Source organism: Fusarium coffeatum (genome assembly GCF_003316985.1).
Source record: "Fusarium coffeatum strain FIESC_28 chromosome Unknown BRIP53273_contig_77, whole genome shotgun sequence".
Lineage (NCBI taxonomy): Eukaryota > Fungi > Ascomycota > Sordariomycetes > Hypocreales > Nectriaceae > Fusarium > Fusarium coffeatum.
In genome coordinates, this window is record NW_022157873.1 from 392,266 (window position 1) to 417,765 (window position 25,500).

Below are 25,500 nucleotides of genomic sequence, written 5' to 3' on the forward strand. Positions count from 1 at the left end.
ACAAGAATAAACATACAAAGTAACCATGAAGTCAATAACCTTGTCTAGTCAACTTTTCCAATTACAGCAGCCGCCGACTGCCAGCCGCGTACCATCGCGCTTCTCACTATCCCATAGACGACCAAGTCAACCCTGACAATTACCTAGGCATGATACAGAATTTCTTTTCCAAGTCCTGGGCGTCTTGTTGTTTGACCAATGAGGCTTCAGAAGCTCAATGTCGTGGCGGCGCTTAAAGGTGCAGGGGTCCTTTTCTATAGCCGCGCAGCTGGTGTTTCAAGATATTTTGACAAGGTCACGATTGGATGGGAGGCATCCTTGGGGAAGAGCGGTTCGTTGGTCCGGATGAGGCTCTCTTTGTTTGGCATGCGGTCGCATATAAGGCGAGATTGCTTGGGTGAAGCTACAGTGAGTCCAGCGTTGCAGGTTATTCTAGGATTCTTGTCCTACTGCAACGGGGAGTGATCCGGTCCAGGAACCATGTACACTAGCTTCTGATCAGATCTTTGTAGTTCAATGATCGTCGTGGAACCATTGTTGGTTAGTTTTCACCTGATACAGCTTACGTGCGACCTCTAAGAGAGCCGATCGAATGGTCAATCAGTTGAAAATAGAACGACATGATATGTCAGTTCATTTTGTTGCGCCAGACGCCTATCTAGGATCCTATCATGAAAACAAACATGCTGCTCCGTTGCTGATTATACTACATTCTCAATGCCATCAACTAAACATGACTCAATGCACCAACTGTTATCCGATCCCATGTTTTGATCCACCTGTTCAAAGATACCCAGTGCGTGGGCTGATTTAACCCAAAAGATCGTCCATAGCAGAGCCGCCAGTCTTGGGAGGAGCACTGCCGCTGGAAGGTCCAGTTGCCGATGGAGCACCCCAGATTCCAGCACTGCTCTTCTCCTTGGCGAGCTGTCCCAGTGCGGGTCCAGCCTTGGGCGTCTCAGGCTTCTTGACACCACCGCTTGCCTTGCCCCAGAGGGCGCCGAAGGCATCTCCACCAGCGGCAGGCGCTGGCCTGGCTGAGGAGCTGGTAACAGGCTTCATGTTACCCATAGTAGTGGGGGTGCTGGGAGCAGCGTTGGATGTGCTTCCCATGCCCGAGAAGGCAGATGTTGTGGGGGGCTTGGAAGCTTGTGCCTGGACGGGACTAAAGTAGTTGGGACCGGATTGCTGGAAGCCGGCAGGCTTGGGAGCCTGTGCCGCAGGAGCAGCAGGGATGCTGAAAGCAGAGTAGTTTGGTCCTGGAGTGCCTGATGCGCTTGGTGCAGGTGAAATTGATGCCATGCTAACCATCTGGCTAATGTCGGCCTGCTGAGGGGCCGACTGAGGCTGAGGAGCGGCGAACTGAGCAGTGGAAGAGGCTGCCGATGTCACAGGAGGGCTTTGCATAAAGTTGTTGGATGGTGCGGCCTGAGCAGGTGTAGCTGACTGGAAGTCATCGAACTCGTCGTCGTCGTCGGCTTGCGCTGGGGCAGCACTAGTAGGGGCCAGCGCAGCAAAGCCAGAGTTGTTGGATGCCGAAGGAGCTGCAGAAGATGCTGGCGCAGGGTCATCGAAGGAGAAGAGATCAACTTCAGGCTCCTTCTTCTTGGGTGGTTCGGCGGCAGCCTTCTTGGCAGGGGCACGCTCTGGTCGCTTGGCAGCAGCTCTGGATGAGCTGGCAGATGGTCGCTCGCCCTCGTCAAACTCATCATATTCCTCAAATCGTTCAGATCTGCTGGCATTGCCGTCTTGTCGCCAGTCATCAGTCTGGCCACCGAAACCACCACCATCTCCGTAGACACCACCAGAGTATCCGCCAAAGTTGGCAGGTCCGCTGCTGCTGCCTCCACCATAACCAGCGCTCTCGCTGCCAAAACCGCCATAACGACCAGAGCTGCCGCTCGAGAAGCCACCACCAAAGGTTGAGCCGCCCTCAACACCAGTATATTTGTTCTTGGTCGCACGCGCTTTCTTGCGCTCGGTTCGGATACGATCCACATCGCTAAGAAGGTCTGCCAGCTCCTTGGCTCGGTTGCGCACGTTAAGACCCTGGTCCTTTCCGTTCTGATCGATAAAGTGGAATTGGCGAAGCATCTTTAGAAGAGAGATGTGTCCTCTGGCATCATCAATCACACGCTCGGAGCCGTGCTTGATGAGAAACTCGAGCAGTTGGAGGGCCTTGTAGATTTGGCGCCATTCCTCAGCGGCCTTTTCGGTGAAGCGACGGTAGATCATGGGCATGATCTCGTTGAGGGTTTGGCTGGTTCGTAGTCAGTAGCTGGACTTTGATATAGTTTGATAAGCCGTACTAGTTAAATGTTCCGTTTGCGATTTCTTGCATGAGGGTTGACGAAGCGCCCCATGGCTCGTTGTTCGTGGCCTCGCGCACCTAGACACGGGTGAGTTGACTGTGTCCCAACCACAGTTGTCGCGCAGAGCTTAACCAACCTTGGACTCCATCTCGGTAAAGTTCATGACAGCTGATTATTTCGTCAGTAACCATCAGGCGCATCAAAGAAGGCCGTCAAGGGAAGTACCATTCTGGGCCTTCCTGAAGCCTGCCTTGAGGTCATACAAGGTCAGGTTGGAGACCGTGTTCTTCAAATCATTCATATCCATATTGAATTAGTCCAAGAAGAAGCCAGCAGATAAAGAAGAAGATTGGTTTGAATGGCGCAGAACTTCGAGATGATGCTCTCAAGGAATTGCAATGGAACAGAAGGATATCTTGAGTTTAAGATGCGCCCCTTGCTACACTACGGCCATGGTGGACACCTGGACATTTCCCAAAGCCCAACGTCAGCATGGATCATGGCTGATCACGTGATTCAGAGCAAGACACAAAGAGGTCAAACACTGGCTTCGAGTAGGTATAGAGCTTGCCTTTGTTTTGAATTACAATGCATTGACCATCTACTCATCAATAGATAGCTTCCTATGTGTATTCTCATCCGTTCTGTGACTTGTCGACCATCATTGGATCAAACATTGGTCGTCATGCCAAAGCACTTTAAGCCTTTAAGCGTCTGACCCGCTATACAACCTTAGACTTCAGGCCCGAACAGGGAGCTAGAATACCAGACGTCAAGCTGGCCCAAACTTTTACCTTCCCTTTCTCGAGATCAGATCAGTCTAAAAGGCCAACCTCTGCTCGTTGTAATTGTATCTGTCTAAACTCTCGATTTTATTCAACCCTACCTTCTTCCAAGTGTATGAGTTTAAGGTATGTACAAGCTCGGTTCTTTTTCACTGCCGCCTTTGCCTTTATTTTGTCACCAAGAGACTCTCTGCTACACTCAAGCTGGACTTTGATCAAGTTGCAAAAGAGAAGCAAGACGCCTTCCAAGCAAACATTGGATATTCGTGCACTTGCTGGGCCAATATCGAACTATTGAGACCCCAATTGGGATCTTGGAAAAGCCGTCTGACCGGACCAACGCCGGTGTTGTCGGTTTCTTCTCGCCTTTATCCCTCCAGCTTTGCTTTCCCCTGTCCTTTCGGTCTGTGGAGGCGGGCAGCTTACTGCCCCGGCTGTTTACAATGGTCACTGCTGCCCACGGGTTGATGCACTGGACGAGACTCGAGGTGGGAAGGGCCCATGCAATGTCATGAAATCCACTGACGCCCCTTGCTCCCTCCAATGGGCTTGATCCTTGAGCAAAAATCTGCTGCACTTCGGACATCGGGCCACTGACTCGTCGCACCGGCTCACTGTTTTTGGATGATGGTCTGCAAACAGACCAGAGAGTTCAGGACGTGGCCCAGGCAACCTCCATCAGCTCAATTGGTAGCCCCATTGAAGCTTTGATGGGGGGAGAACCAGCCATTGAGTCCACAACCCAACCCAATTACTGGTGCCAGTCGCCAATGTGGTTTCGATCATGTTCTGCTCAATGCGCCACTGCTAGCAATGGCGGTCAGGATGATGGATGCCAGGGATCAGTACTTGCTTGCTTGCTTGCCTGCTCTTTTGAATTCATCATCGTTTACCAGAGACAGCTACGAAGCTCCCCTGCCCCACACGCCATAGCCACGGTGACCTCATGGAAAACGTCGCTAGCTGGGGGCGTTGCCCAGCAGGCAAAGCAGAGGGTGCAAGCTACCCGGGTCCCTTCACGTGATCGCATTCTGATCATCCCCTCTTCTACGTGCTTCCATTGGTTCCGGCGGCCCCGCGCTAACGTTTTGCCCCTCTAGCTTGCTCAAAATGAGACCCTCCCTCATCAAGCCCCTCCTACCCCGCCATACCTGCTTCTCTGCCGCAAGAACTTCTTCTTCTCTTCCTCAACTCTCCAACACAATCAGAACTGTTAGATTTTTCTCAGCTTCAACCGCAAACATGGGTAACAAGGTGTAAGTTTCCTTTCGCTGAGCACTGTATTCATTGAACGTCTCTAATCGTTGAACAGTTTCTTCGACATCGAATGGGCCGGCAGTAAGTTTTGACTTCCTCACGATCGTCTATTTGCATCCATCCTTATCGATGAGCTGCGGCTGCTTCCTCTCAATGCATGCGTCGGGTACCGGGTTTCGGATTTCCGCAGCGGTCGTGGTCTTTGCAGTCCCGACACTCCTCATGCTCTTGCATATCTCTCATCTTTATTCACCCGTCTACCACCATGGCTTTCCCATCAAAGCTGACATCTATTCTCCTATAGACAAGGGCCGCATCAACTTCAACCTCTACGATGACAAGGTCCCCAAGACCGCCGAGAACTTCCGCGCTCTCTGCACCGGCGAGAAGGGTTTCGGCTACAAGGGCTCTTCTTTCCACCGTATCATCCCTGACTTCATGCTCCAGGGTGGTGACTTCACCCGCGGTAACGTACGTGTTTGATTTTCATTTGAAGTGTTTGACAAATGCTGACATAGCCCAGGGTACCGGTGGTAAGTCTATCTACGGTGAGAAGTTCGCCGATGAGAACTTCAAGTTGACGCACGACCGCCCTGGTCTGCTCTCCATGGCTAACGCCGGCCCCAACACGTAAGCTCCCATTTGATTCCTGATTGGCTTTCGTTGACTGACAATTATTATAGCAACGGCTCTCAGTTCTTCATCACCACCGTCGTCACCTCTTGGCTCAACGGTCGCCACGTCGTCTTCGGCGAGGTCGCTGACGAGGAGTCCATGAAGGTTGTCAGGGCCCTTGAGAAGACTGGCTCCGGCAGCGGTGCCGTCGCTCCCAACAACAAGGCCACCATCGTTGACTGTGGTGAGCTGTAAATAGCTCAAACTACATGACGTGATGAATTGGGGATTTGGGAACGCATCAACTCTCAACGAGGGGTAGCAAAATGGAGCTAGATACTCACAAGCTAGTATAAGTTGTAGCTTGTTGATCAATGTTAACCAATAAACCCAAATGCACTGCCATGAAAAAAACTTGTGACCTGGATGTAAATGATTTTATTCTCAAGCATCGCTTGTATACAGGTGCTGGTCTGTCAAAAGACAGTTGACAATCGCTGCGTCCGGCTGAATACTCCACAGCCATCGCTTGTCCGACTACGCCGTTGCTATCTTTTCCCTAAAAACAAAAATGCCCACTTCCAGACCATAACTCCGTTTCTCGAATCAATAAGATATCGGTTTCCCTTATCGTTCCAGATGCAAAATTAATTCTCATGCTCTATTCAGCGCCCAGCCATCTCTTGAAGTACTCGCAATTGTTGGGGCCTACAGGGCCGCCTTCTTCGCAGATCTCAAACACTGGGCAACGCCCACAGGGGGCTTCCGTGAAAGCACTCACGAAGGATTCCGGACCGCCTTCGCGGCCAGTGGGATCATCCCTGCCAGCCCAGCTTTCTAAGGACTGCTTGGCGATCCGAGAAACGCGATAACCTATCTTTCCAGCCACCTTGACTGACTCGATGAGGTTATCCCAAACCAACACATCCACGAGCTTCTGCACGTCGTGTTCAGACAAAATGGTGTTATGAGTAATGCCACTCGCCGATAGAAGACGTGCAATGTCGCGGACGGTCGGATAGCCTGTATAACCAGCAGGTAGAGGAAGCATTGCGTCTTTCTTGACCGTAGTCGTTGGAGATGTCTTGGGTGTTTTGGCAGGGGGTTCGTCCATGTGACTAGCATCTCGCTTCTTGCCCTTGTCCACACCACCTTTAACGACTCCTTTCTTGGGGACCTGCGTTCGCGCAGCGCCACCTCCATGTGTGCTGTGGTAGCTACTCTGGCGCTTTATGAAATCAAACACAACGCGCTGTAGTTCATCGATAAAAGCCTCGTCGAGATTCTGGTCGGTGTACCATGGGCCACCCGTGGCGCGATCGCTGGGCCGTATGGAGGCCTTGATGAACATCTTCTTGTTGGGGTGCTCGACATTCTTGAAGGGTGCGATGAGTCCCTTGGCTTGTAGTTGCTTGAGTGCATTTTTGAGAACTGAATCGTGCATATTGAGGCGCTTCTGGAGCGTCTGGGACCAGATACCGTCGCCGCCCGAATCGTCGATAAGAGAGTAGACCATGACCTGCTCGTCGGTAGAGCACTGCTTGTACCTAGGAATCAATTATCAGCCATGCACTTCACCAAGGTCAGAGGGTTGTATTTTCGTACTTGTGAGCCTCCTGAGAATCGCGCCATTTCCATAGCACTTGGCCAGAGGCCTCGCGCATGGTGATGAAAAGCTTGTCATCAGTAAGGGACTGGACGACGCGGGCAAGCAGCATCAAGTCGCCTTTGGGGATGACATCGAGGCGCATAAGGTCATCCTGGGAGAACATATCTGTTCCAGATTCGCGACATCGGTCGTAAAGCGCCTCTTTCCAGACACCGAGCTTGGCCGTCGCGGCGTCGCCCTCGGCGGGCGCGGGGGTCGGCATGGTGAGTCAAGCGAGTGAATGCGGTCGTCTATAGGGAAGATAGGAAAGCCTAGAATCTAGAAACTAGGAATATATAGTTGGGTAACTGTTGATATTCGATGCTACATTGACATGATATAGCGAGTGGGTGGCGAGAAAGGCGATCTTGAGAGTATAAATATGACGATGGTGGGATAGACTTCTTTTTTCGAGTAGGCGGTTGGGTTGGGTTGGAAATAATTATTTTTCGGCTCCCCGCAGTCGACGCTAAATTGTATGTACCTCGTCCCCTTCCCTGCTATTCATTCGTGCCTGCCTGCAAGAGCCGGGCGGAATGAGACGGAAAGTGGGGGATCTTATCAGTGTCTCGGTCCCCCACCATCACGATATCCTCACCCTAGACCTGAGATCGAGTTATCAGATTATTGATTATCCCTAGTATTTTGCACCAGGGCGGAGTTCCCTGAGTTAGTAGTACTTCTTACTATAGTTACTTCTGGAGTTTGGTATTATTGATTATTGATCGAGAGATTAGATATTCTCTTCACCTTTGTGTCATTGTTTATTGTATGTTTGATATTGACTAGCCAACACAAGCTGTAAAGCTGGTTACTCACATTGTTGAAGCTCAATGTTAACATAAAAAAGGATACAACCACTAAAGTCCTAATCGAAACTCTTCCAGTTCCTCAAGTTCTCCGAGATCGGTAGTATCATACCCAGCGTCACAGGCAAAACATATGCTAGTATTGGAGTTTAGGTGAAGCATCATCAAAATTAACATGATGCGCCCGTTCAGAACCAATTGAATGCACATGGCTGAATTTTAAAACTCACACTTCCAATTTCAGGCAGTGACTCAACGGGTAGCTTTCTTAGAGTCAATACCATGACTGAAATACCATCTGTGATCTTGCCCCCCTCGTTCTACCCTTCCGTCCCAAAGAAAGCATACCACCACTTTTGCGAAGCAACGAAAAAGCACTATCCTAAGAGGCTATCTGCAGTTTTACTCTTCTCTATGTACCTTCTCATATGATCAACTCAACTATATTCAGGATGCCCACCACCGCCGAACAAGAAGCTATTCAGCAGACAGTGACCGATCTCTTTAACGGTTACGACTTTGGAAAGCCACCAACAGAAGACACCGAGGTTGTTGGAACTTCACAAGAACAGTCAACTACCTTAGATCTTGGAAATATGATGGCTACAGATGAGACAGCAGCCACCTACGCCCTCTTGAACCTCGATCTCGCTTCACACGCCGCCGAGTTCGCGCGCTACAACTTGCTATACATGTACAGCCCCTGGAACCAAACAGAGGCCAGTCCCAACCAGGCCTACTTTTTGCCTCATGCCAACGGGCTACTACCTACGACTGATGCTCAATCCAAAAAACCACCAGCTAAGCGCGAACGAGATGAGATCACACCCACCGAGCAGCCCAGCACTGAGCGTTCGCAAAAGCGAACCAAGGCTATGACTGGATGTTGATGTGTCGATAACAATGGCCGGCTTGATTCAACCCAGCGATATGGCCTGTATCTGAAGCTGAATGGTGGACACTGCAAAGGATAAGACTGGGCGTCTGTGAACAGGGAGTTAGTCCATACCGCTTATCAAAACTCAAAACACCCAAATACAATGAGAATTATAACACCCGCAGCCTCATGTAGCATTACCGTGGTATAAATTAGTTCTTTTCGCTATGATCTCAACCTAAAAACATGAAAACTCGTAATCAAGATGACATTCCTCACATACACAGCCCGTCTAGCCAAGGTTACCAGTCGCCCGTGCATTCTGATGTCTCTCTTCCTTCGTGCCACATGTAATCCTACGCCCAGAACGCCTGAACTGCAAGCCACATTCTATCGTCGCTCGGTACCACGTGCCCATTCGTTCTGATACTGAAGGTGCAGTTGTGGGTAGGCGACAAGGAATGTGGCGTGAGCTTTTGCTTTAACATGAAAACGTCTATAGAAACCAGATGCGTTGCTTCTCATCCAACCTCTAGTTTGCTGGGCTTTTACTCTTCTCCTCAGGTTGCTCTGGCTTATCCTTCTCCGTATCGACGTCCATAGCATCGGCAGGTTGTTCGCTTTGAGCTTCCTTGGTTTCCTCTGCAGGCTTCTCTTCGACCTTTTCGGCGGGGGTAGGCTCTGAAGCATTTTCTTTATTAGCAGTTTCGGAGACCACCTCAACAGCCGGCTCATCCTGAGTTGGCTTTTCTGTTGGCGCCGGAGGCTCAGTGGGGGCTTCGGGCTCAACATCTTCCTTCTTGATCGGTGTTTCTGTAACCGTCGAGTCCTCCATGCCAACGTCGCCGTCTCCATCAACATTTGTTGACTTGGTTTCCTTCTCACTTTCGGCAGGGTTTTCAGTAGTCTTCTCTGCCTGATCCTTTTCGGGCTGGTCTGGAGCCGAAATGTCGTCGATAGTATCGTCGTTCACATCGTGCCCTTCTTCACCAGTGTGTTCCTCAGAGGGTCCATCATTCGATGCGCCATTAGGGGCTTTGGCAGGAGGGGCATCAGCGGTGTCGACATCCATCTCTCCCTTGCGGTAATCGTTAAAGCTGCGCTTGTTGCCATTTTGGCGTGTAGCTCCGTTCGCGCGAGCCATCTCATCGTCGTCACTAGCCTCGAACTCGTTGTCATGTTCGACGTGCTTATCCCAGCGGTGTTCGGTCATACGGACATCCTTGTTCTCATCCTCGTCAAGGTCATCCAATTCAGCCTCCTCCTCATCGGTCATACCACCGAAAGGCTTTCGCGGGACGTCCTGCAGCTGCACGGAAGGTGCAGGACCAGTTTGTCGGAGATTGTCAATGACTGAGGAAGTGATCTTCTCAAGGTATTCTCGGCTGTTGGAGTTCTCCATGTTAGAGGATCGAACGTTCAGCTCAAAGTCAGGAGCATAGTACTATCCCGTGTTAGTAGGCACTCATTAAACCAATTTCATCCAACTTACTTCGTAGTATTCATTGTAAGGCAATGTTCGTTCCATCTCCTTACCGACAAGAACACCAGTCTCGAATGCCCATGTTCGCGCGACGTTTCGCATTGTGTAGCCACCGCCACCGAGAACAAGGGTAGGGAGGTTAAAGCTTTTGACGAAGTTCACGCAGTTGGCGTGTCCATCCATACTCAAGTTGAAACAACCCAATCGATCACCTGAAAGACTATCACCACCACACTGTAGAACAACAGCCTCAGGCTGGTAGTACTTCATGACATTCTCAATGACAGGTTGGAAGATTGAGCGGTAAGACACATCAGTAATACCATCCCTCAGGGGGAAGTTTACAGCGTAGTTCTTGCCCTGCCCAATACCGGTATCTCTAAGCTCGCCAGTTCCGGGAAAGTACTCGCCATACTTGTGGAATGAAACGGTCATGACACGGTCGGTGGTGTAAAAGGCCTCCTCGACACCATCACCGTGATGGACGTCAATATCGATGTAGAGGACCCGCTTCTTGAATCGAAGGAGTTCGAGGATACCGAGGACAATATCTGGGAATCGTTAGATAGTGCACTTTCGTGATTATGATAAAACATACCGTTGACATAGCAGAAACCACTGGCTTCACATTTCTTGGCGTGATGAAGGCCACCAGCCCAATTGATGGCGATGTCGCACTTCTGTCGGTTGAGTCGCGCAGCACCCTCCATACTACCACCCGCACTGATACCGCAAAACTCGAAGAGGCCATCGAATACAGGACAATCATCTCCGACGTTGTATTTTCCTTGCTCCCTCATGAAACTATCCATATTGTCTGGCGTGACCTTTTGCAGGAAATCGATGTAGTCGTCCGTGTGAAATTGGGTCATTTCGCCTCGGGTCGCAGGTTTCGCGCGCTTCAAAAATGTTAGCAAAAGCTCGAGACAGTGATCTGGGACAAATCGGGTGATAATCAAGAGTAGACTTACATAGATCTCCATCTTCTGGTAGAGGTTGTACTGCATGATCAAGCTATGCGCCAGTCTGATGCGATGGGGCTTCATAGGATGTCCAGTAACGTAGGCATAGTTACCAATATCGGAATCGTAAAAGTAAGCGACCTTCTTGGGCGATGAGCCATTGAGCGCGACTGAGCCAAGCTCAACACGAATGTCGTCGCCCATGATTGCGGCTGCCGGTGTGTCGCGACTCTCGGGAAATTGGTAAGAAGAAAAGGGTTAAGTCGGAGGTTTGCAGAATTGTGTATATATGGTTATAAATTAAGAAGCTGGAATGGCTCAGAGAGAGTTCAGCATGTTCGATCGAGACTTGGACGGAAAGGTGGGCGCGGAAACGGTATTTTCTAGAAACAGCCTTGGATATAAGTTTAGTAGTAAGTACATGGCAGCGACACACTGAGAAGCCCATGTCGGAGCTCCATCAGATTGCCGTTTACAAGGATTAACGTTAGGCCGCTCCTTGTTAAATTGACGGCACCTAGCGCCACAACTGGAGCCCCTCGCATGAGGCTGTGGCTAGGCAAGCTATCAACACGTGACTTGACTAAGCTTCCAGCTGTGGCTCCCAGGCTGCCGGGCTGGCGTCAACGTCAATAGCATTCTACCAAGCTCCGATCATAGCAACACCCTCCATCACCGCCAACAATCACATTTCCACCCACATCTGAACGCTTTTTTGACGAACTTCAATCTTACGCGCATCTCACTTACTCATAAAACCTCGTCAATAATATGGAGCGCTTCAGGAGTTTGCTTGGTGGCGGCGGTATGGGCGGCCTGGGAGGAGCTGCCCATGGAACTGTAAGCTACGACATTGCTGATTGAAGCTCCCGCATAGCGAGTGCTTGCTTCTCGGGGCATGGGCTAATCCATTCGATCACAGGATAACACCAACCTCATCGATAACTCGGAAACGGTTTACATCTCCTCCCTAGCCCTCCTCAAGATGCTTCGACACGGCCGCGCAGGTGTTCCCATGGAAGTCATGGGTCTGATGCTGGGCGAGTTCGTGGACGACTTTACTGTCAAGGTTATGGATGTGTTTGCTATGCCACAGAGCGGTACCGGTGTCAGTGTCGAGGCTGTCGACCCTGTTTTCCAGACCAAGATGATGGACATGCTTAGGCAGACAGGACGGTACGTTGATTCCGTCAATTATCAATTGTTCATTAGCTAACTACTCAACAGACCCGAGTCAGTCGTTGGATGGTACCACTCGCATCCTGGTTTCGGTTGCTGGCTTTCGTCGGTCGATATCAACACTCAACAATCATTTGAGCAACTGAACCCCCGTGCCGTTGCTGTCGTCATCGACCCCATTCAGTCCGTCAAGGGCAAAGTCGTTATTGACGCTTTCCGACTCATCAACCCCCAGCTCTTGATGCTTGGCCAAGAACCTCGCCAAAGCACAAGTAACCTGGGTCACCTGAACAAACCATCAATCCAGGCTCTTATTCACGGCTTGAACCGACACTATTACTCGATTGGTATCGACTACCGCAAGACCGCTCTCGAGGAGAACATGCTCATGAACCTGCACAAGCACGTGTGGACCGAGGCTCTGGAGATGGATGATTTCCGACATGAGGGTTGCAAGAACAAGGACCGACTGCAACAGCTTGTCTCATTGGCGGATGGCTACGAGAAGCGGGTGAAGGAGGAGACCGAATTGACCAAAGATCAGCTTAAGACTCGATACGTTGGCAAGTTGGATCCCAAGAAGCATCTCGAGGATGTTGGCCAGGAGCTCATTGAGGACAACATTGTTTCCGTGTCGAGACAAATGATCGACAAGGAGGCGACCATGCCCAAAAGAGATGCGCCAGCAGGGTCAAAGGGCCAAGTGAATGGTGAGCAGATGGACGTGGAGGAGGAGTTATGAGCGAGCGGAAGCAGAAGCGGAAGCGGGTATCTAGTTGAACAGGGATAACGAGACCACGGGATGGACTTGTAAGATTAATTGGCGTTGGCGGTCGGGACGGACGATATAGACCTAGCCATGTCACGAATTATTGCACACAAGGTTTAGCATCGTATTATCATGCATGACATTAATTCTGCATATGTTCCCTGTTTGTTCCCGTTAGTGTGCTTGAGACTGTTGTGCTGTCAGATCATGGGTGCTGTCCTATGGAGTACTATGTAATAGCCTTGATTGTTCAACATCGTGAACAGGTCACATTTCCTATGTTCAACATGCACGAACAAGAGCGCCTTGTCTATATAAAAGACAAGAATGGCATGCGGTTTTAGTTGGCTTTGTTTTTTTCTTTCCATTGTCAATTTTGTGTCTAACAAATAACTTATCGCATACGATATTCTTTGATTCCCACGCATAGTCGCATATCAACATCAATACACCAACAAAGACACAACGCCGACAAGAAGCACTTCGCCGTCACCGATATTCTACAGATTTAACCAAGGCGAACTATCTCAAGATAGAACGCAAAATCTATAAACGACCGGTAAGTTATCCTCACATCATTAAAACACTCGCAGAACCGTTCTAGAGAAGCTATTGTAAAATGGGTTTCCGTGTGGTTCTGCGCTGGCTCTTCAGAGAGTGTTTACCTTATGCCAAGATGGATTCTGATTATGAGAAACAGAAAAAGCCTTCGACAAGAAGAAGACGATCTCTCGAAAAATGTTTTAGCAAGATACGAACTTCACGAAGCTATTCGGATCGTGCGCGATCGCCACGGGAGGGACCCTATTATTATAAGAGTCAGGCTCACAGTTGGAGTCGGAGCCAAAGTCAGGAGGATGATCACACGTCAGGCGGTCAAAAGAGAGAGAGCCCAGTTAATAGGCCTGACCTTGCGAAGCCTCTGCCTGTGGTTCCACGTCAATGTCCCCCACAACAGAAGTCTCCATACCGGGCACTATCACCCCTGCAGAAGCGCAATCGCAATACTAGTCATGCTCAAGCCCAACAACTTGCATCTGCATCAGATGAATTTCTTCGCCCACTTACGGATAGATCAGGGAGCACAGAAGCCATCATCATTTTGGAAGACCGCTCAATGAACTACGAGGCCGTAAGTGAGGTAGTCGACATGATAGCCCTACGCTTCAGCCACATTCCCTACGCGGTAAGCGGCCTGGCTGCCATGGTTTACTACGGCTACGACGCGAGGCCATATAAAGTGAGCATAATATGCCCAGAGCACACGCGCGAGAACCAGAAATGCTGGGCGAAAGCGCTGGGCATGCTCCAGATGCCCAAGAGACAAGATATCTGGGGTGTCGCAACGCGCGACGGCATGCTACGTCAGATCCGCGTCAGATTTCCTTACGATTTCGAGCAAATGCACACTCTAAGAGTAGGCAGCTCCGGGGTCTCGATGCTCTCACTAGCGGGGCTGGCTGATGAGCTGGCGAGAACGTACGTGAACGAGCTCAAGCACTCAGACCAGGACCGTCAGGAGAATCTGGCAAGGGAGATGGTGTGGATTCTCAACAGGATCATTCAGGTTAAAATGCCTGAACATAGGCTCAAGCCTGAGAGGATACCTCATCTCATCAACGAACGCTTCTGGCTGCCATTCTCTCTCGCCTATCCGGAGGTGGTGCCTTTATTTGCGAAAGCTGGATGGAGAATCCCTATCGAGGGCTGGTCCGGATGAGAAGGACCTTAATGAGAAGGAAAGGAAATTTGGAACGCGCGACACGAAATTGTTTTGGAGTTTTGGGAAATGGGAACGGCAATGGACGGATGGCACTTTGAGATTTGGTCACGGTTACGGGAGATGCATGATACCCTAGAATTTGATTTAACGAGCGACTGGACGGACAACGATAATGAAGAATGTAACTAGAGAGATAGAAGATCTACGAGCTTAGGCTATTGTTTCGGATTAGAATGAGCGGCTCGTCCCCTATGGATGATTCCACGAGCAAATACCACTACTGGGAATTCTGACAAAACCCGAAAATGAGCAATAAACACCCCTGCTTTGAATGTGTATCTACCGGCGCTTATGAGGACTAGTCCAGGGTCTTTAACTAACAAAATCCCAGCAAGTAAGCGAAACCCAATCTTATACCTAACTCACCTTACTTAGTACGTTCAGATCATCATCTAGGTAGACAACGTATGACCTCCCAGCATCCAACTGCTGGGTTAGCTATCAAGAACAAGGTGAGTATTTGATGTATCAACAAGTCAGATATGGTCTGATGAGATCGCAACGCAATGTGGGCTGTATTCTTGACTAATACTGGATTATAATATATACCATGCTCTCAAGTCTTTCTGCTCTGAGCCCAATCCAAGTCAAGTCCAAAGGGTCCTTCATGCCCTGAAACCAATAGCCTCTCAATTACTTTTGATGCGTGCGTGCGTGGGAATAATAACGCCAATACTCCTCATCCCAGATCATGAAAGTTCGTCAAAGAGTATTTACTGGCGAGCCTTAGTCATCTTGACACCCTCCTTGACGAGGTAGTCACCCCAGACGGGGATGTAGCCAAGGTGAACAGGCAGATCCTTTCCACCCTTCTCGCAGAAGGGGTCGCCCTTGTCGCAGACGGAGACGGTCTTGTCGGCGATGAGATCGCAGCCGGCGGGGAGGTTTCGGGGGAACATCTGGAGAAAGGTTAGCCAATGCTGACAAGTGTTGTTCTTGATGATGACTTACTCCGTTGCCAACGCTGGTGCCGACATGGAAAGTCTGACCTTCAGTAAGACTTGGGTCACCGAGGAGAAGGATAGAAGCGACTATTGAAGGTTAGTTACCTGATAGTTATCTTGAGGTTGGGCTTTGACTTACCATTGTCGGTGATGTAGGCGGGCTGGGGAAGGGTGCCAGGGAAACCAGTTGAGCTGGTACCACACATGGTATCCATGATGACATGAGCGCCCTGTCAAAGTGTGAGCATATCAAACTACCGGACTGTATGTTGGATCTTACCTGAGAGTATCCCATCAGGATGATGTCGGTGTCAGGGCAGTTCTTGACATAGTTGTTGACGACGGAGGTCAAGACGCGGACGCCCTTAGGCTGGGACTCGAGGTACTCATCGTACAGAGCAGGATAGACGAGAGCCTCCATGTCAGAGCCAGGGATAAGCTTGAGCATACGCTCGGCGAGTTCGCCGATGGCACCAGGGCCCTGAGGCTCAAGACTGCCACGAGCCACGATGATGTGAGCTCCCTTGGCGCAGGTAGTGTTAGTCTCTGCGACCGCGAGACCAGCAAGGCAGCTAAGGAGAACAGTGAAAGTCTTCATGGTTGCGTTGTCGTGTTGATGAAAGCTTCTGAAAAGAAGTTAGAAATTGTGTTTGTTGTGGTATGGTTGAGGGAGATTAGCTTACTTGTTGAGTTGATGTTCAAGAGCTGGGATGGTATGTTGAATCTCGAGTGAGGTGAAGAAGAGAAGAAGAGAAGAGATGAACGTAGAGCAGATCGATGATTATATAGACCTCTCTGGCACTGCTGCGATCCCACTGCTCACAGCCGTGCCAGAGCCGATACCAGTGTCGCTGCCAGTGCCAACACCATGCAATTCCAATCTCACGATAACCGTCGCTAGCTGCCAGGAGCGTAGCAGTGACAGCCCCACAAAAACAGAAATTCGGTATCGAAAAAGCAAAGAAAGCTCAACGGGTCTAGTACATGTTCGTCAAATCTTGCGAACTTGCACCTGAGCTCTGATCGTAGGGCGGGAAACAACAAGGACATGGTTCTGATCTGGGGTAGTCTACTTAGGCCAGTCGACGGACTTGTTACTGCATCGGGCAATGTCCTTCTGCGTAACTTGACCCATTACCTTGCGTTGTTTATTATATAAAAGGGCCCCCATGTTCGAAAGATGCCTGGGATAAGGATAGAGGAAAGGGTTCTCGATTTATATATATAAGATTAGATGACGAAGATTGGAATTAAGATTGAAAGTCCTTCCACTTTGGTCTTTTCTTGCGAAATCAGGTGAGAGTAATTACGGGTTATTAAATACTCTTTCCGAGCTGCGGTAGATCGGTTAATTCTTCTGAACTGAACAAACGTTTCAAAGACCTCGGTTGGATTAAAGCTTGGCCGTGGCTTTATTAGTTTGCCCTTGGCAATCTGAAGCATAGACTCCTTACTACTGCATGCAAACTTGCCATGCATATGTAGGTCTGCAACCACAAAGCCCGGTAATCGACTGGAAATCAGTATTTGCTTTTCTTGCTTCCTTTTGTGTGGTTTCATTTTCATCTATTTACCCGCATGCACAGAGCAATAGCTTGGACTCTTATGACCCAACATCGAAACAATTCTGAACACAATAGAAACTAACAATCACCGTGCGTTCTGAACAACCCAAGTGCGGAAGTATTCTCGGGGATAACTGTCCTTCCGATCCAAGGTAGACTTATCCAACGGAAGCTAGACTAATGTACGTCTTAGTGAAAGTCCACTTGAATTGAACCCTGACCCCATTATACTACTCAACGGTCAAGTCTAAAGAGCAAGAGATGCGATAGGCTACTACTAGTGGGATGCAAGCTTTAGCGAAATGCATACCTGATACTGTAAAAGACGAGTCACTATATTGTAGTTGCGGAGTCAAGGACAAGAACAAGGAATTAGAGCTTAATGTGTTCAAGTGCCGGAGAGCCAAGTCATTGTTCCCAAGCCACGAACAGATATCTGATAGCGTCGATTCTAGAGGCACTCCTAGGAAAGGTGGAACATGGAAACAGCAAAATCGGAAGCCATTTGTCCATATGCCGATACATATCTCATATGAGTTCTCAAGTCGTGGCCTCCCGCCTCGCAGAAGGGGTCCCCTGCGTCACAAAATGAGATCGTCTTTCTGAAGACACACCGGCAGCCATCTGGATTCTGACGAGGAAGTACCTGGGAACCGGGTCAGCGATTCCAATCACGATTTAAGGGCATGTGTTGACGTACTCCATCACCTTGGCTGGTCCCAACGTGGAAGTCTTGTCCTTTCGTAGTACTCGGATCGCCCATCAGGACAACGGCGGCAACTAGGCTCCAACTATTAGCAAACAAGGATGAAAAAATCGGCGTGGATTTCTTGGACTGACTCTTGCTGCTGATGTTGAGAGGGAGTGGCTTCGTAGTTGGGAATCCGATCGAACTTGCACCGCACATGACGTCGGCAACGACATGAGCCCCCTGTTTCCCCAAGTCAACATTACAATCATGCTTCAAACGTCTTAGATTCTCCACTGGAGGGTTTTCTGAACTACCTGAGAGTATCCGAGTAGAATCATCTTCGTCTCGGGACAGCGTGCAGCATAGTCTCTGACCACCTTAGCAAGACTCCTGACGCCCTCGGTCTGCGAGGGCTTATAAGGTTCATAGATAGCCGGATACTTGAGAGGACTTATATCGGAGTTAGGAATCCTGGCATTGATCTGCTGGGCGACAGCTCCCATGAGGCCGGATCCTTGAGGCTCGAGGCTGCCTCGGGCCACGATGATATGGGCTCCTGAGGGACAAGTAGAGTTATCGGTAAGATTGCATCCTTTAGCAGCAACAAGAGCCGCGAATAGTATGAGGTATCTGAGGATAAAGAGCATGCTGTTCAGATCTGTAATGTATGTTAGAAACGAACAAAGGTTTCCGTACAAAACTCGAGAAGGCTTGCTTACAAGTCGGGCTTCGGAGGGAAACAGAACAATCGACGAAGGTGTACTATTAGAAGGGCGATGACTGCAGGTCTGAGATGCAGGATTACAGTTTATCCTGAAAGACACTTGCTTGTAAAGAGAGCAATCGAAGAGAACAGACCAAGACGGAAGACAACAAACAAGCTTGGGTTCACAACACCAGCCATGACCATGTCCCATGCGGTCCTCGTGCATTGCAAACAGCCTCAACTGATAGAACATCGTCTTCTATATGAGATGATGGCACACAGTCAAGGCTTTTGTGCCACAGGCAAACGACAAATATAGATATAGAGCCAGACCAATGTCCCATCTCCGTACAGACTTGCACTGTTTGGCTCAAGCACTCCGATTCCTCTCATTTACTGACCATGTTTGTAGCCGATTGGGCCGTGTCTCAATATTTGGCGCTTCAAACACGGGGGAAAAGCAACTATATTGCCTCAGCCGTACAGGCGTGGCGGGATGGCAAACTCACTTTCCCCCTCATTCACACACAAACCAAAAATTGCATCGTATTTGCTTTCGCGATGCCCAAGTCGACTCTCGATGAATTACTGCATGCGCCAGAAGCTCAGATCCGGGTAATACTGCGCGCCCTCTGCCAGGATACACAGGTTCGGAACAGTGCACTGGACTACCTCGACAGTTTGAAGATCTTATACGGATCGGATTCGGGAGTCTTTGGCCCTGATGCTACGACTACTACGAAGCGTAAGGCAGACGACGAGATTCTCATCTGCGTCCAATGCGATTGTTCATTTTATAAGAATGGAAATGACAAGACGTCGTGTGAATATCACTGGGGTAAGTGATTGACTCTGTCTCTACAGACAGGACTTACAGGAGTTGTATAGGAGAGTGTGAGCCTGACTACGAGTCTAACTACTGGGCGGATCATGATGAGGGATCCCATGGGCCGATAGACACGAAGGATAATCGTAAAGACTGCCCGGAAGGTTTTGTGTGGACTTGTTGCGATAAGAATTACACTGAAGATGGATGCGCCCGCGGTTTTCACGAGGCGGACCCTAGAAAGTCCAGAAGGGAAAGCGGTCGTGAGCCGAGTGATGTTGATGACGATGACGACGAGGATGATCTTGATGAGGATGAAGATGAGGAAGATGAAGACGACGAAGAACCTGTGTTTCTCAGCGCAAACAAGAAGTGAAATTCGTGGTATCATTATCTCATTTACTAGGCATTTCAGGTTCGAATCGAGCTGTAGCAATTGGCATTCTTATGAGGCAGAGCTATTGTCAATGAAACGTCTTATGAGAATAAAGCAGGCATGGTCAAATTCCTAGACAAGGGCATTGTGTCTCATCGAGACTTCGAGAAGAAGCAAGTAATTTCGTCAGTATAAATATCCCTGTAGGGCACTAAAAGCCCAAGTCTTAGAGAAACCCAAAACTCGTCTCCTAAACGCTTTCCTTCTATTTAGGTTTTTGACTAGGAATTAAAGGCTTCAGAAACAAGATATTGCATCTACACATCATCAAAAATGTCGCTCACACTAGACAAGGAAATGGTGCACCTAGCGCCTGAGCATCAGCTACGCGCCATCCTCCTCGCCCTCTGCGATGACCCAACTGTTCTCAAACGCGCACTGAACCACTACCGCGCGCTCAAAGCGGCTGACAATCCTACCACGGGACTTAAGCGCAAGGCTTATAACGATTTGTTTGTCTGCGTGCAATGTGACGAGGCGTTCACGAACGAGGTTAATACTGAGGAGCCTTGTCGTTATCACCCAGGTAAGCTGACTATCTGAAGACATAAAATTGACTATATGCTGATGTGAGGATAGGCGAACTTGAGGTAGATGATGAGGGCGACTTCTGGGCTGATCATGATGAGAATTGTCACGGCGAGATAGATACCGACGACATGCGTGAGGAGTGTCCTGATGGCTTCATCTGGGATTGCTGTAACGAGCTGGGTGGTTCAAAGGGATGCACCGCCGGAAAACACATGGCTGATCCAGGGCGGTCGCAACGAGGTGGTAATGTTCCAGCGGGTAGCCAGATGAAGAAGAATGCTGGTTCACATCGCTAAGGACGTGGAGGATGAGTGGGATAATTCAGTTCAGTGTTTTTCAATATGCTCTTTTGTCAGTCACGCTTTAAAGGATTTGCCTCAAGGAAACTTAAGTAGAGATGGTTCAGTGTATTGATCAACGAAATAACATGCTTCAAATATCAGTTGTACAAGTGCATCTAGTCTTAAAACCATTTCATTTCAATCAAGGTAAAAGAGATTCCAAAAACTCCCAGCCTATGGATGATGTTGCCCAACGGAAAGATAATTGCTGTTCGACGCCAGAACCTCTCCGCCGACACCAACAAACAAGAGATATAAATAAATACCAAAAGACAAGAGCTCTGATTATTTCATGCATAAGCCCCTGACTCCTGACAGATATTACATGTCATAAAACGTTGCGAAATAGTCTTGAGTTCCCAAATGAATCAGGGTTTCGTCAATGACCCGGTACTCCGTGCGCCTGAATGCACTCCAATATTCTTTCCTCCCCTGTCAACATGTGCTGCGTGTGTTTAGCGACACTTGTTCTTGCATCACTAAGCATGTTTCCAATATGTTAAATGTGTAACAGTCGTAACCCAGAGCCGTCATCTTTCAGTCATGATCTTCAGACGCAGATGGTTGGTCCGTAGAATGCGGTCGAAAAGTCGTTGGCTTAGGTGACGCTGCACTATCGAGGCTCAAGCTCCTCGAAGTCGTCGCTGAAGCATTAGGTGAGTTCGCTTCATGAGCTTTCTATACTCCCATGACAGGAACCTTCTTGCCTCGCTTGCCCAACAAGGTTGCGTTGTCCAAGTTGAGCTCGAATGCTCCACGCTGGCGGTTGCGATCACGAACCTGCTGTCGAGCAGCCGCAGCGACGGTTGCTGAGTGCTGACCGTAGCCCTTCTCAGCTCGCTCTCGCTCACGGCCCCTAGACTGTTGTTGCTGCTGCTGTTGCTCTTGGTCTCGGATGTTGGTCTTTCGCATGCTCTGCTCAAGAGCTTGGGTCGCCGCGTTAGGCTTCGCACCATCGTTCTCTTGGCCGTCGATCTGCATGACATCCTCATCCTCTTCCTCTTCGTTGAGGCCACCAAGGAATCGTGCGGGTGTGCCCTTGGGTCCGATCTGCGCCCTTCGCTTGCCCTCTTCCTCCTGACGATGCACGGCGTAGCCGACATCGAAGACCTCACGCAAGTTAACAGCACCTGGAGATCGGAAGTCGTATCGTCGGCCGGCCTCCTCAAACTTGGTAGCATCAAAGGCCTTCAGCATACCATCCGACTTCTTGATCTCATCCCGAGGAGTAGGTCCGTTTCCAGCAATCCAGGGGTGGGCCAAGAACTCGGTGATTGTGAATCGCTTCTCGGGATCCACGGTCAACAGATGGCTAATAAGATCTTGGGCAGACTTGGAGATCTCGTCCCACCAGGGAGACAAGAAAGTAAACTGGCCCTTGGCAACCTTCTCAGTAAGCACCTCAATGCTCTCATCGTAGAATGGAGGGAAACCGCAAAGGAGAGTGTACAGCACACAACCCAGAGCCCACATATCGACCGACTTTGAGTAGCGCTCATCCTTGACGATCTCAGGTGCTGTGTAACCAACAGTTCCACAAGGCGTCATAGTCTGGTTGTCCCAGACAATCTTGGATAGGCCAAAGTCGGCGATCTTAATACGGCCAATACCACCGGCACCCTGGCCGGGAATGAATTCACCCTCGTCGACCTTGTCCTCATCGCCGGGCTGCTTGGGCTTAGGGTGCTTTGAGGGCACCATAGGAATGGGCTCGAACAGAATGTTCTCAGGCTTGATGTCACTGGTAGGGATGTTAGCTATATTTCCAAGGCCGTGCAGGGGCGAATGACGTCAGGAGGGGCATCACCACCTCTGACATCAAGCAGCATCGACGTACCGATGAACAACACCCTTCTCCTCGTGGAGATATTCTAGAGCCTGGGCCACTTGAACAATTACGTGTCGGGACAGCTCCTCGCTGAAGTATGTCAAACGAACGATCTGGTGGAAAAGCTCGCCACCAGGCGCAAGTTCGAGAACAATGTAGTAGTATTGTCGGGATTCGGAGAATTCGACGAGCTTGATAATGTTGGGGTGGTCAAGTTGACGCATAATTTGGACCTCCTTGAGGATATTTGATCGCTGATCATAAGTTAGTATTCTGCCAGGCATATCCGCGAGTCTAAAGGCTGGCCATCTCCATCGACAAGACAGCACAAACTGACTCTAGACGGGATAGCAACAGGCCTTGTAAAAAAGAAATAGAAAAAAAAAGCTTCTCGCACCTCTGCTGCCTTCGGGACTTTCTTGAAGTCTGGATGTAAATGTTTGTTTCCCTATAAGGGGACAACCCCGTGTTGGTAAATGGGGATCACAAGAGGAAAAGAATAATTATAACAACAAAACGCATGAAAATCATCAAACACAAGGAGAAAGGCCGCCAGATACGGAAAGCCCGGGTATGCTTACCTGCATGCTGTTCATCTCGTACTTGCGTACAACCTTGATAGCAACTTCGCCTTGTTCACCTGTTGTGTCGCGGGCGCGGTAAACATTGCTGAAAGCACCATCACCCATCTTGTCGACAAGCTCCCAACGCTCGAGGCCAGGGTAGCGAGGGAATTTGCTCTTAGAGGCATTCTCCTCGGCAATCAGCTTGGCGAGCCTCTCATCGTCAATGCGCTTCTTGCTCTTACTGCGTGAGTACTCGTCATCACCATATTCGTTGTTGGCGGGTTGTCGTGAGCTTGAGTAAGTGTTAGGGTCTGAAGCATTCTTGTGCTGGACTGCAGGCGCCTGCTGTTCGGTCTTTCGTGGAGCCTCTTCGGGGGCATTACGAGCTTGCTTGCCTGAGCAGTAGATATTAGTGCCTGATTACAAACCACGCCAAGAAGGCTGAAAATAGCGTCTCATAAAACATACCGTGCCGAATGAAGTTCTTAAGTTGCTGAATGGTAGACATGGCTGTGAAGAGTGTCGCTTAGGCGCGACAATTCGCCTTTAAAAAGAAGATGTAAAGAATTCTTGAGCCAACTTTGGTGGCAAGGATTGGTGGATCAGACGTCTTTAGAGGCGTGGTATGCTGGTTTTAATGGGCGATAGAGCCAAAAACGGATCTCGGAGAGCTAGTCTAGAGCTATTCCGTCTTCAAATCGTAGCGAGTCGTGATCGTAAACGTGCGCTTTATTGGTGTGGCGTATCGCAAAGCGCGGGCAATATTATTATAAATGGAAGACGAAACTGAATGTCTTGACAGAACAGGGCTGGTGGACTGGACTGTACTGTGGACGATGCGGGGTTTAGCAGCTCTACTCTAGCGGACGGGAGCGATTCTGTGCTGTGTATGGCGGCGTTTCTTGTTTGTGATGGCGTCGTACAGGGTCGTGATAAAGAGAAGAGAAGAGATGGGTGGGATTCGGTCTTGCTTTTGTTTATGATTCAAAAGGTGACACGAATGGGGGAGAGAATGGGAAGGGAAGAAAGAAAAGAGAAGTCGTTTCCGTTTGTAGAGGGAAGAAACAGGAAAAGGGAAATTGGGATAAAAACTGCCTTGCGCTGGTGCTGGTGGTGACAAGCAGAGCCCGGTTCTTTTTGACGGGGGGAGGACCGAGATTTGAGAGGTGACGGAAGGGAAAAGGTGGGCAACCCACTTTGAGTGGCAGCCCAGATTTTAGCAGGATTCTAGACCAACGCCAGGCGAATCGGGGTGGAGATGGGGGCGTTCCCAGCGGGAAACCTGGAAGCACAGGGCCCTGGCTTTTACTGCCTGACAGGCCTGAATACTGTACCTTACTGTAAAAGACAGATACCCGGCCACGAATGGGAATCTGCGACCTCGACGTAGTGAGGTCACTGGGATGAAAGACAGAGCTGAACCGAATTGATCTCCGCGGGGAGTATGATTAATGATGGATGCCCTGAATGCTTGATGTTTGTGGTTCCTGGGGATATCCGACCGAAACAGTAACAATCGAGTCAGTCCCGGTGAATGACGATAGATGCTAAAGCTAGAGAGGACGAGGTAAATAGTGGTGATAGCGGGGTATATCCAATGGTGAGACTTTATCGTGACGTTGACAAAGCAAAGCAAGCTGTTCTAGGTGGATGTCTAAATTTACGATGCAATGGAACTGGATAGAAAATCATTATTAAAAGAGCAGAGCCTCTCTCCCCTCAAACAGAGAATCACTTATTAAGAGTCAGCCATCCCGAATCCCAAAACTGTCAGAGATGATGATTGACAGACACGATGAAGTCACTGGAACTGACAATCAGTACCAAAACGCCCCGCGATATCGTCACAACAGCCGCAGTCACAGTAAGTACTGTACTACAAAGCACTACAGTTCCAGACTGCCAGTATCCGTCCCTCCTTAGCACTCTAGCGGGAACATGACACAACGCAGGAAGGGGTCCAGGCCGTCTTCGACGGTGTCACACCCACGAGGACGCAGCGATGATGATGATGATAATGATGGCATCACCTCTATGTATTCCTATTCCCACATGCCATGGCTGCTGCTACTGCTAGGGTGCGGTGCCATGCATGCATGCGCGTGCTTGATCCCTAGTGGCATCATCGTTTTATCTTTTCATTTGCACATAGTCCAGAAGCTAATACCTCATACCTACATCCGTCGTTTCTTTTTCAACGTCTTCACCACGGTAACTAAGAATGCAAACAACCCGAACATGACAGAACCCTTGCATTGTTGATGTTATTGCGATTGCACATAAATGGTGCTTTTGGCGAGATCTCCGACCTATGACGCCGGTGACGACATCACACTCTCTCATAGTGGATATCTGGCAGATGAATCCACCCAATTATAGTGGCTCATAAGCCCTGTGATGTCTTGGCTGTCGGTGGCGGCTGTTCCAGTGGGTTGGTTGCTAGAGGATGAAATCACCAGCAGCCTCAATCTCAATTACAGTACAGCCCATGAGCCTGCTACTCCCAAGGTCCCCCGGCCCGGAATCTTTTTCCACTCCATACGGGAAATGGACCTCAGAAAGAGTTTCTCATGATAAGGTGCCGCCT

At 49.5% G+C, this 25,500-nt stretch overlaps 12 protein-coding genes across 12 annotated transcripts; 6 read left to right on the forward strand and 6 right to left on the reverse strand.

Annotated features, from left to right (window-relative positions):
• Positions 1-810: 810 nt before the first annotated feature.
• FIESC28_03735 (uncharacterized protein) lies at positions 811-2,619 on the reverse strand (the record flags this gene model as incomplete). Its single annotated transcript, XM_031157884.1, has 4 exons — positions 811-2,260; positions 2,310-2,389; positions 2,449-2,480; positions 2,538-2,619. The coding sequence occupies 4 exons, from the start codon at positions 2,617-2,619 to the stop codon at positions 811-813; spliced, it is 1,644 nt and encodes a 547-aa protein (XP_031018144.1).
• A 1,720-nt stretch (positions 2,620-4,339) lies between these two features.
• Positions 4,340-5,224, forward strand: FIESC28_03736 (uncharacterized protein; the record flags this gene model as incomplete). Its single annotated transcript, XM_031157885.1, has 5 exons — positions 4,340-4,353; positions 4,410-4,435; positions 4,659-4,825; positions 4,878-4,984; positions 5,038-5,224. 5 exons carry the CDS (start codon positions 4,340-4,342, stop codon positions 5,222-5,224), a joined length of 501 nt encoding a protein of 166 aa, XP_031018145.1.
• Positions 5,225-5,630: 406 nt separating this feature from the next.
• FIESC28_03737 (uncharacterized protein) lies at positions 5,631-6,840 on the reverse strand (the record flags this gene model as incomplete). Its single annotated transcript, XM_031157886.1, has 2 exons — positions 5,631-6,516; positions 6,575-6,840. 2 exons carry the CDS (start codon positions 6,838-6,840, stop codon positions 5,631-5,633), a joined length of 1,152 nt encoding a protein of 383 aa, XP_031018146.1.
• Positions 6,841-7,878: 1,038 nt separating this feature from the next.
• FIESC28_03738 (uncharacterized protein) lies at positions 7,879-8,316 on the forward strand (the record flags this gene model as incomplete). The annotated part of the gene is made up of 1 exon (XM_031157887.1): positions 7,879-8,316. One exon carries the CDS (start codon positions 7,879-7,881, stop codon positions 8,314-8,316), a length of 438 nt encoding a protein of 145 aa, XP_031018147.1.
• A 519-nt stretch (positions 8,317-8,835) lies between these two features.
• FIESC28_03739 (uncharacterized protein) lies at positions 8,836-10,952 on the reverse strand (the record flags this gene model as incomplete). The annotated part of the gene is made up of 4 exons (XM_031157888.1): positions 8,836-9,747; positions 9,796-10,337; positions 10,385-10,685; positions 10,758-10,952. The coding sequence occupies 4 exons, from the start codon at positions 10,950-10,952 to the stop codon at positions 8,836-8,838; spliced, it is 1,950 nt and encodes a 649-aa protein (XP_031018148.1).
• Positions 10,953-11,519: 567 nt separating this feature from the next.
• FIESC28_03740 (uncharacterized protein) lies at positions 11,520-12,669 on the forward strand (the record flags this gene model as incomplete). The annotated part of the gene is made up of 3 exons (XM_031157889.1): positions 11,520-11,588; positions 11,671-11,924; positions 11,976-12,669. The coding sequence occupies 3 exons, from the start codon at positions 11,520-11,522 to the stop codon at positions 12,667-12,669; spliced, it is 1,017 nt and encodes a 338-aa protein (XP_031018149.1).
• A 646-nt stretch (positions 12,670-13,315) lies between these two features.
• On the forward strand, positions 13,316-14,416 carry FIESC28_03741 (uncharacterized protein; the record flags this gene model as incomplete). The annotated part of the gene is made up of 1 exon (XM_031157890.1): positions 13,316-14,416. The coding sequence occupies one exon, from the start codon at positions 13,316-13,318 to the stop codon at positions 14,414-14,416; it is 1,101 nt and encodes a 366-aa protein (XP_031018150.1).
• A 776-nt stretch (positions 14,417-15,192) lies between these two features.
• Positions 15,193-16,021, reverse strand: FIESC28_03742 (uncharacterized protein; the record flags this gene model as incomplete). The annotated part of the gene is made up of 4 exons (XM_031157891.1): positions 15,193-15,378; positions 15,431-15,510; positions 15,563-15,653; positions 15,704-16,021. The coding sequence occupies 4 exons, from the start codon at positions 16,019-16,021 to the stop codon at positions 15,193-15,195; spliced, it is 675 nt and encodes a 224-aa protein (XP_031018151.1).
• Positions 16,022-17,451: 1,430 nt separating this feature from the next.
• FIESC28_03743 (uncharacterized protein) lies at positions 17,452-18,326 on the reverse strand (the record flags this gene model as incomplete). Its single annotated transcript, XM_031157892.1, has 4 exons — positions 17,452-17,634; positions 17,689-17,768; positions 17,829-17,919; positions 17,994-18,326. The coding sequence occupies 4 exons, from the start codon at positions 18,324-18,326 to the stop codon at positions 17,452-17,454; spliced, it is 687 nt and encodes a 228-aa protein (XP_031018152.1).
• A 620-nt stretch (positions 18,327-18,946) lies between these two features.
• FIESC28_03744 (uncharacterized protein) lies at positions 18,947-19,587 on the forward strand (the record flags this gene model as incomplete). Its single annotated transcript, XM_031157893.1, has 2 exons — positions 18,947-19,223; positions 19,274-19,587. 2 exons carry the CDS (start codon positions 18,947-18,949, stop codon positions 19,585-19,587), a joined length of 591 nt encoding a protein of 196 aa, XP_031018153.1.
• Positions 19,588-19,920: 333 nt separating this feature from the next.
• FIESC28_03745 (uncharacterized protein) lies at positions 19,921-20,474 on the forward strand (the record flags this gene model as incomplete). Its single annotated transcript, XM_031157894.1, has 2 exons — positions 19,921-20,173; positions 20,227-20,474. 2 exons carry the CDS (start codon positions 19,921-19,923, stop codon positions 20,472-20,474), a joined length of 501 nt encoding a protein of 166 aa, XP_031018154.1.
• A 723-nt stretch (positions 20,475-21,197) lies between these two features.
• On the reverse strand, positions 21,198-23,421 carry FIESC28_03746 (uncharacterized protein; the record flags this gene model as incomplete). The annotated part of the gene is made up of 4 exons (XM_031157895.1): positions 21,198-22,260; positions 22,357-22,601; positions 22,929-23,308; positions 23,382-23,421. The coding sequence occupies 4 exons, from the start codon at positions 23,419-23,421 to the stop codon at positions 21,198-21,200; spliced, it is 1,728 nt and encodes a 575-aa protein (XP_031018155.1).
• Positions 23,422-25,500: the final 2,079 nt, after the last annotated feature.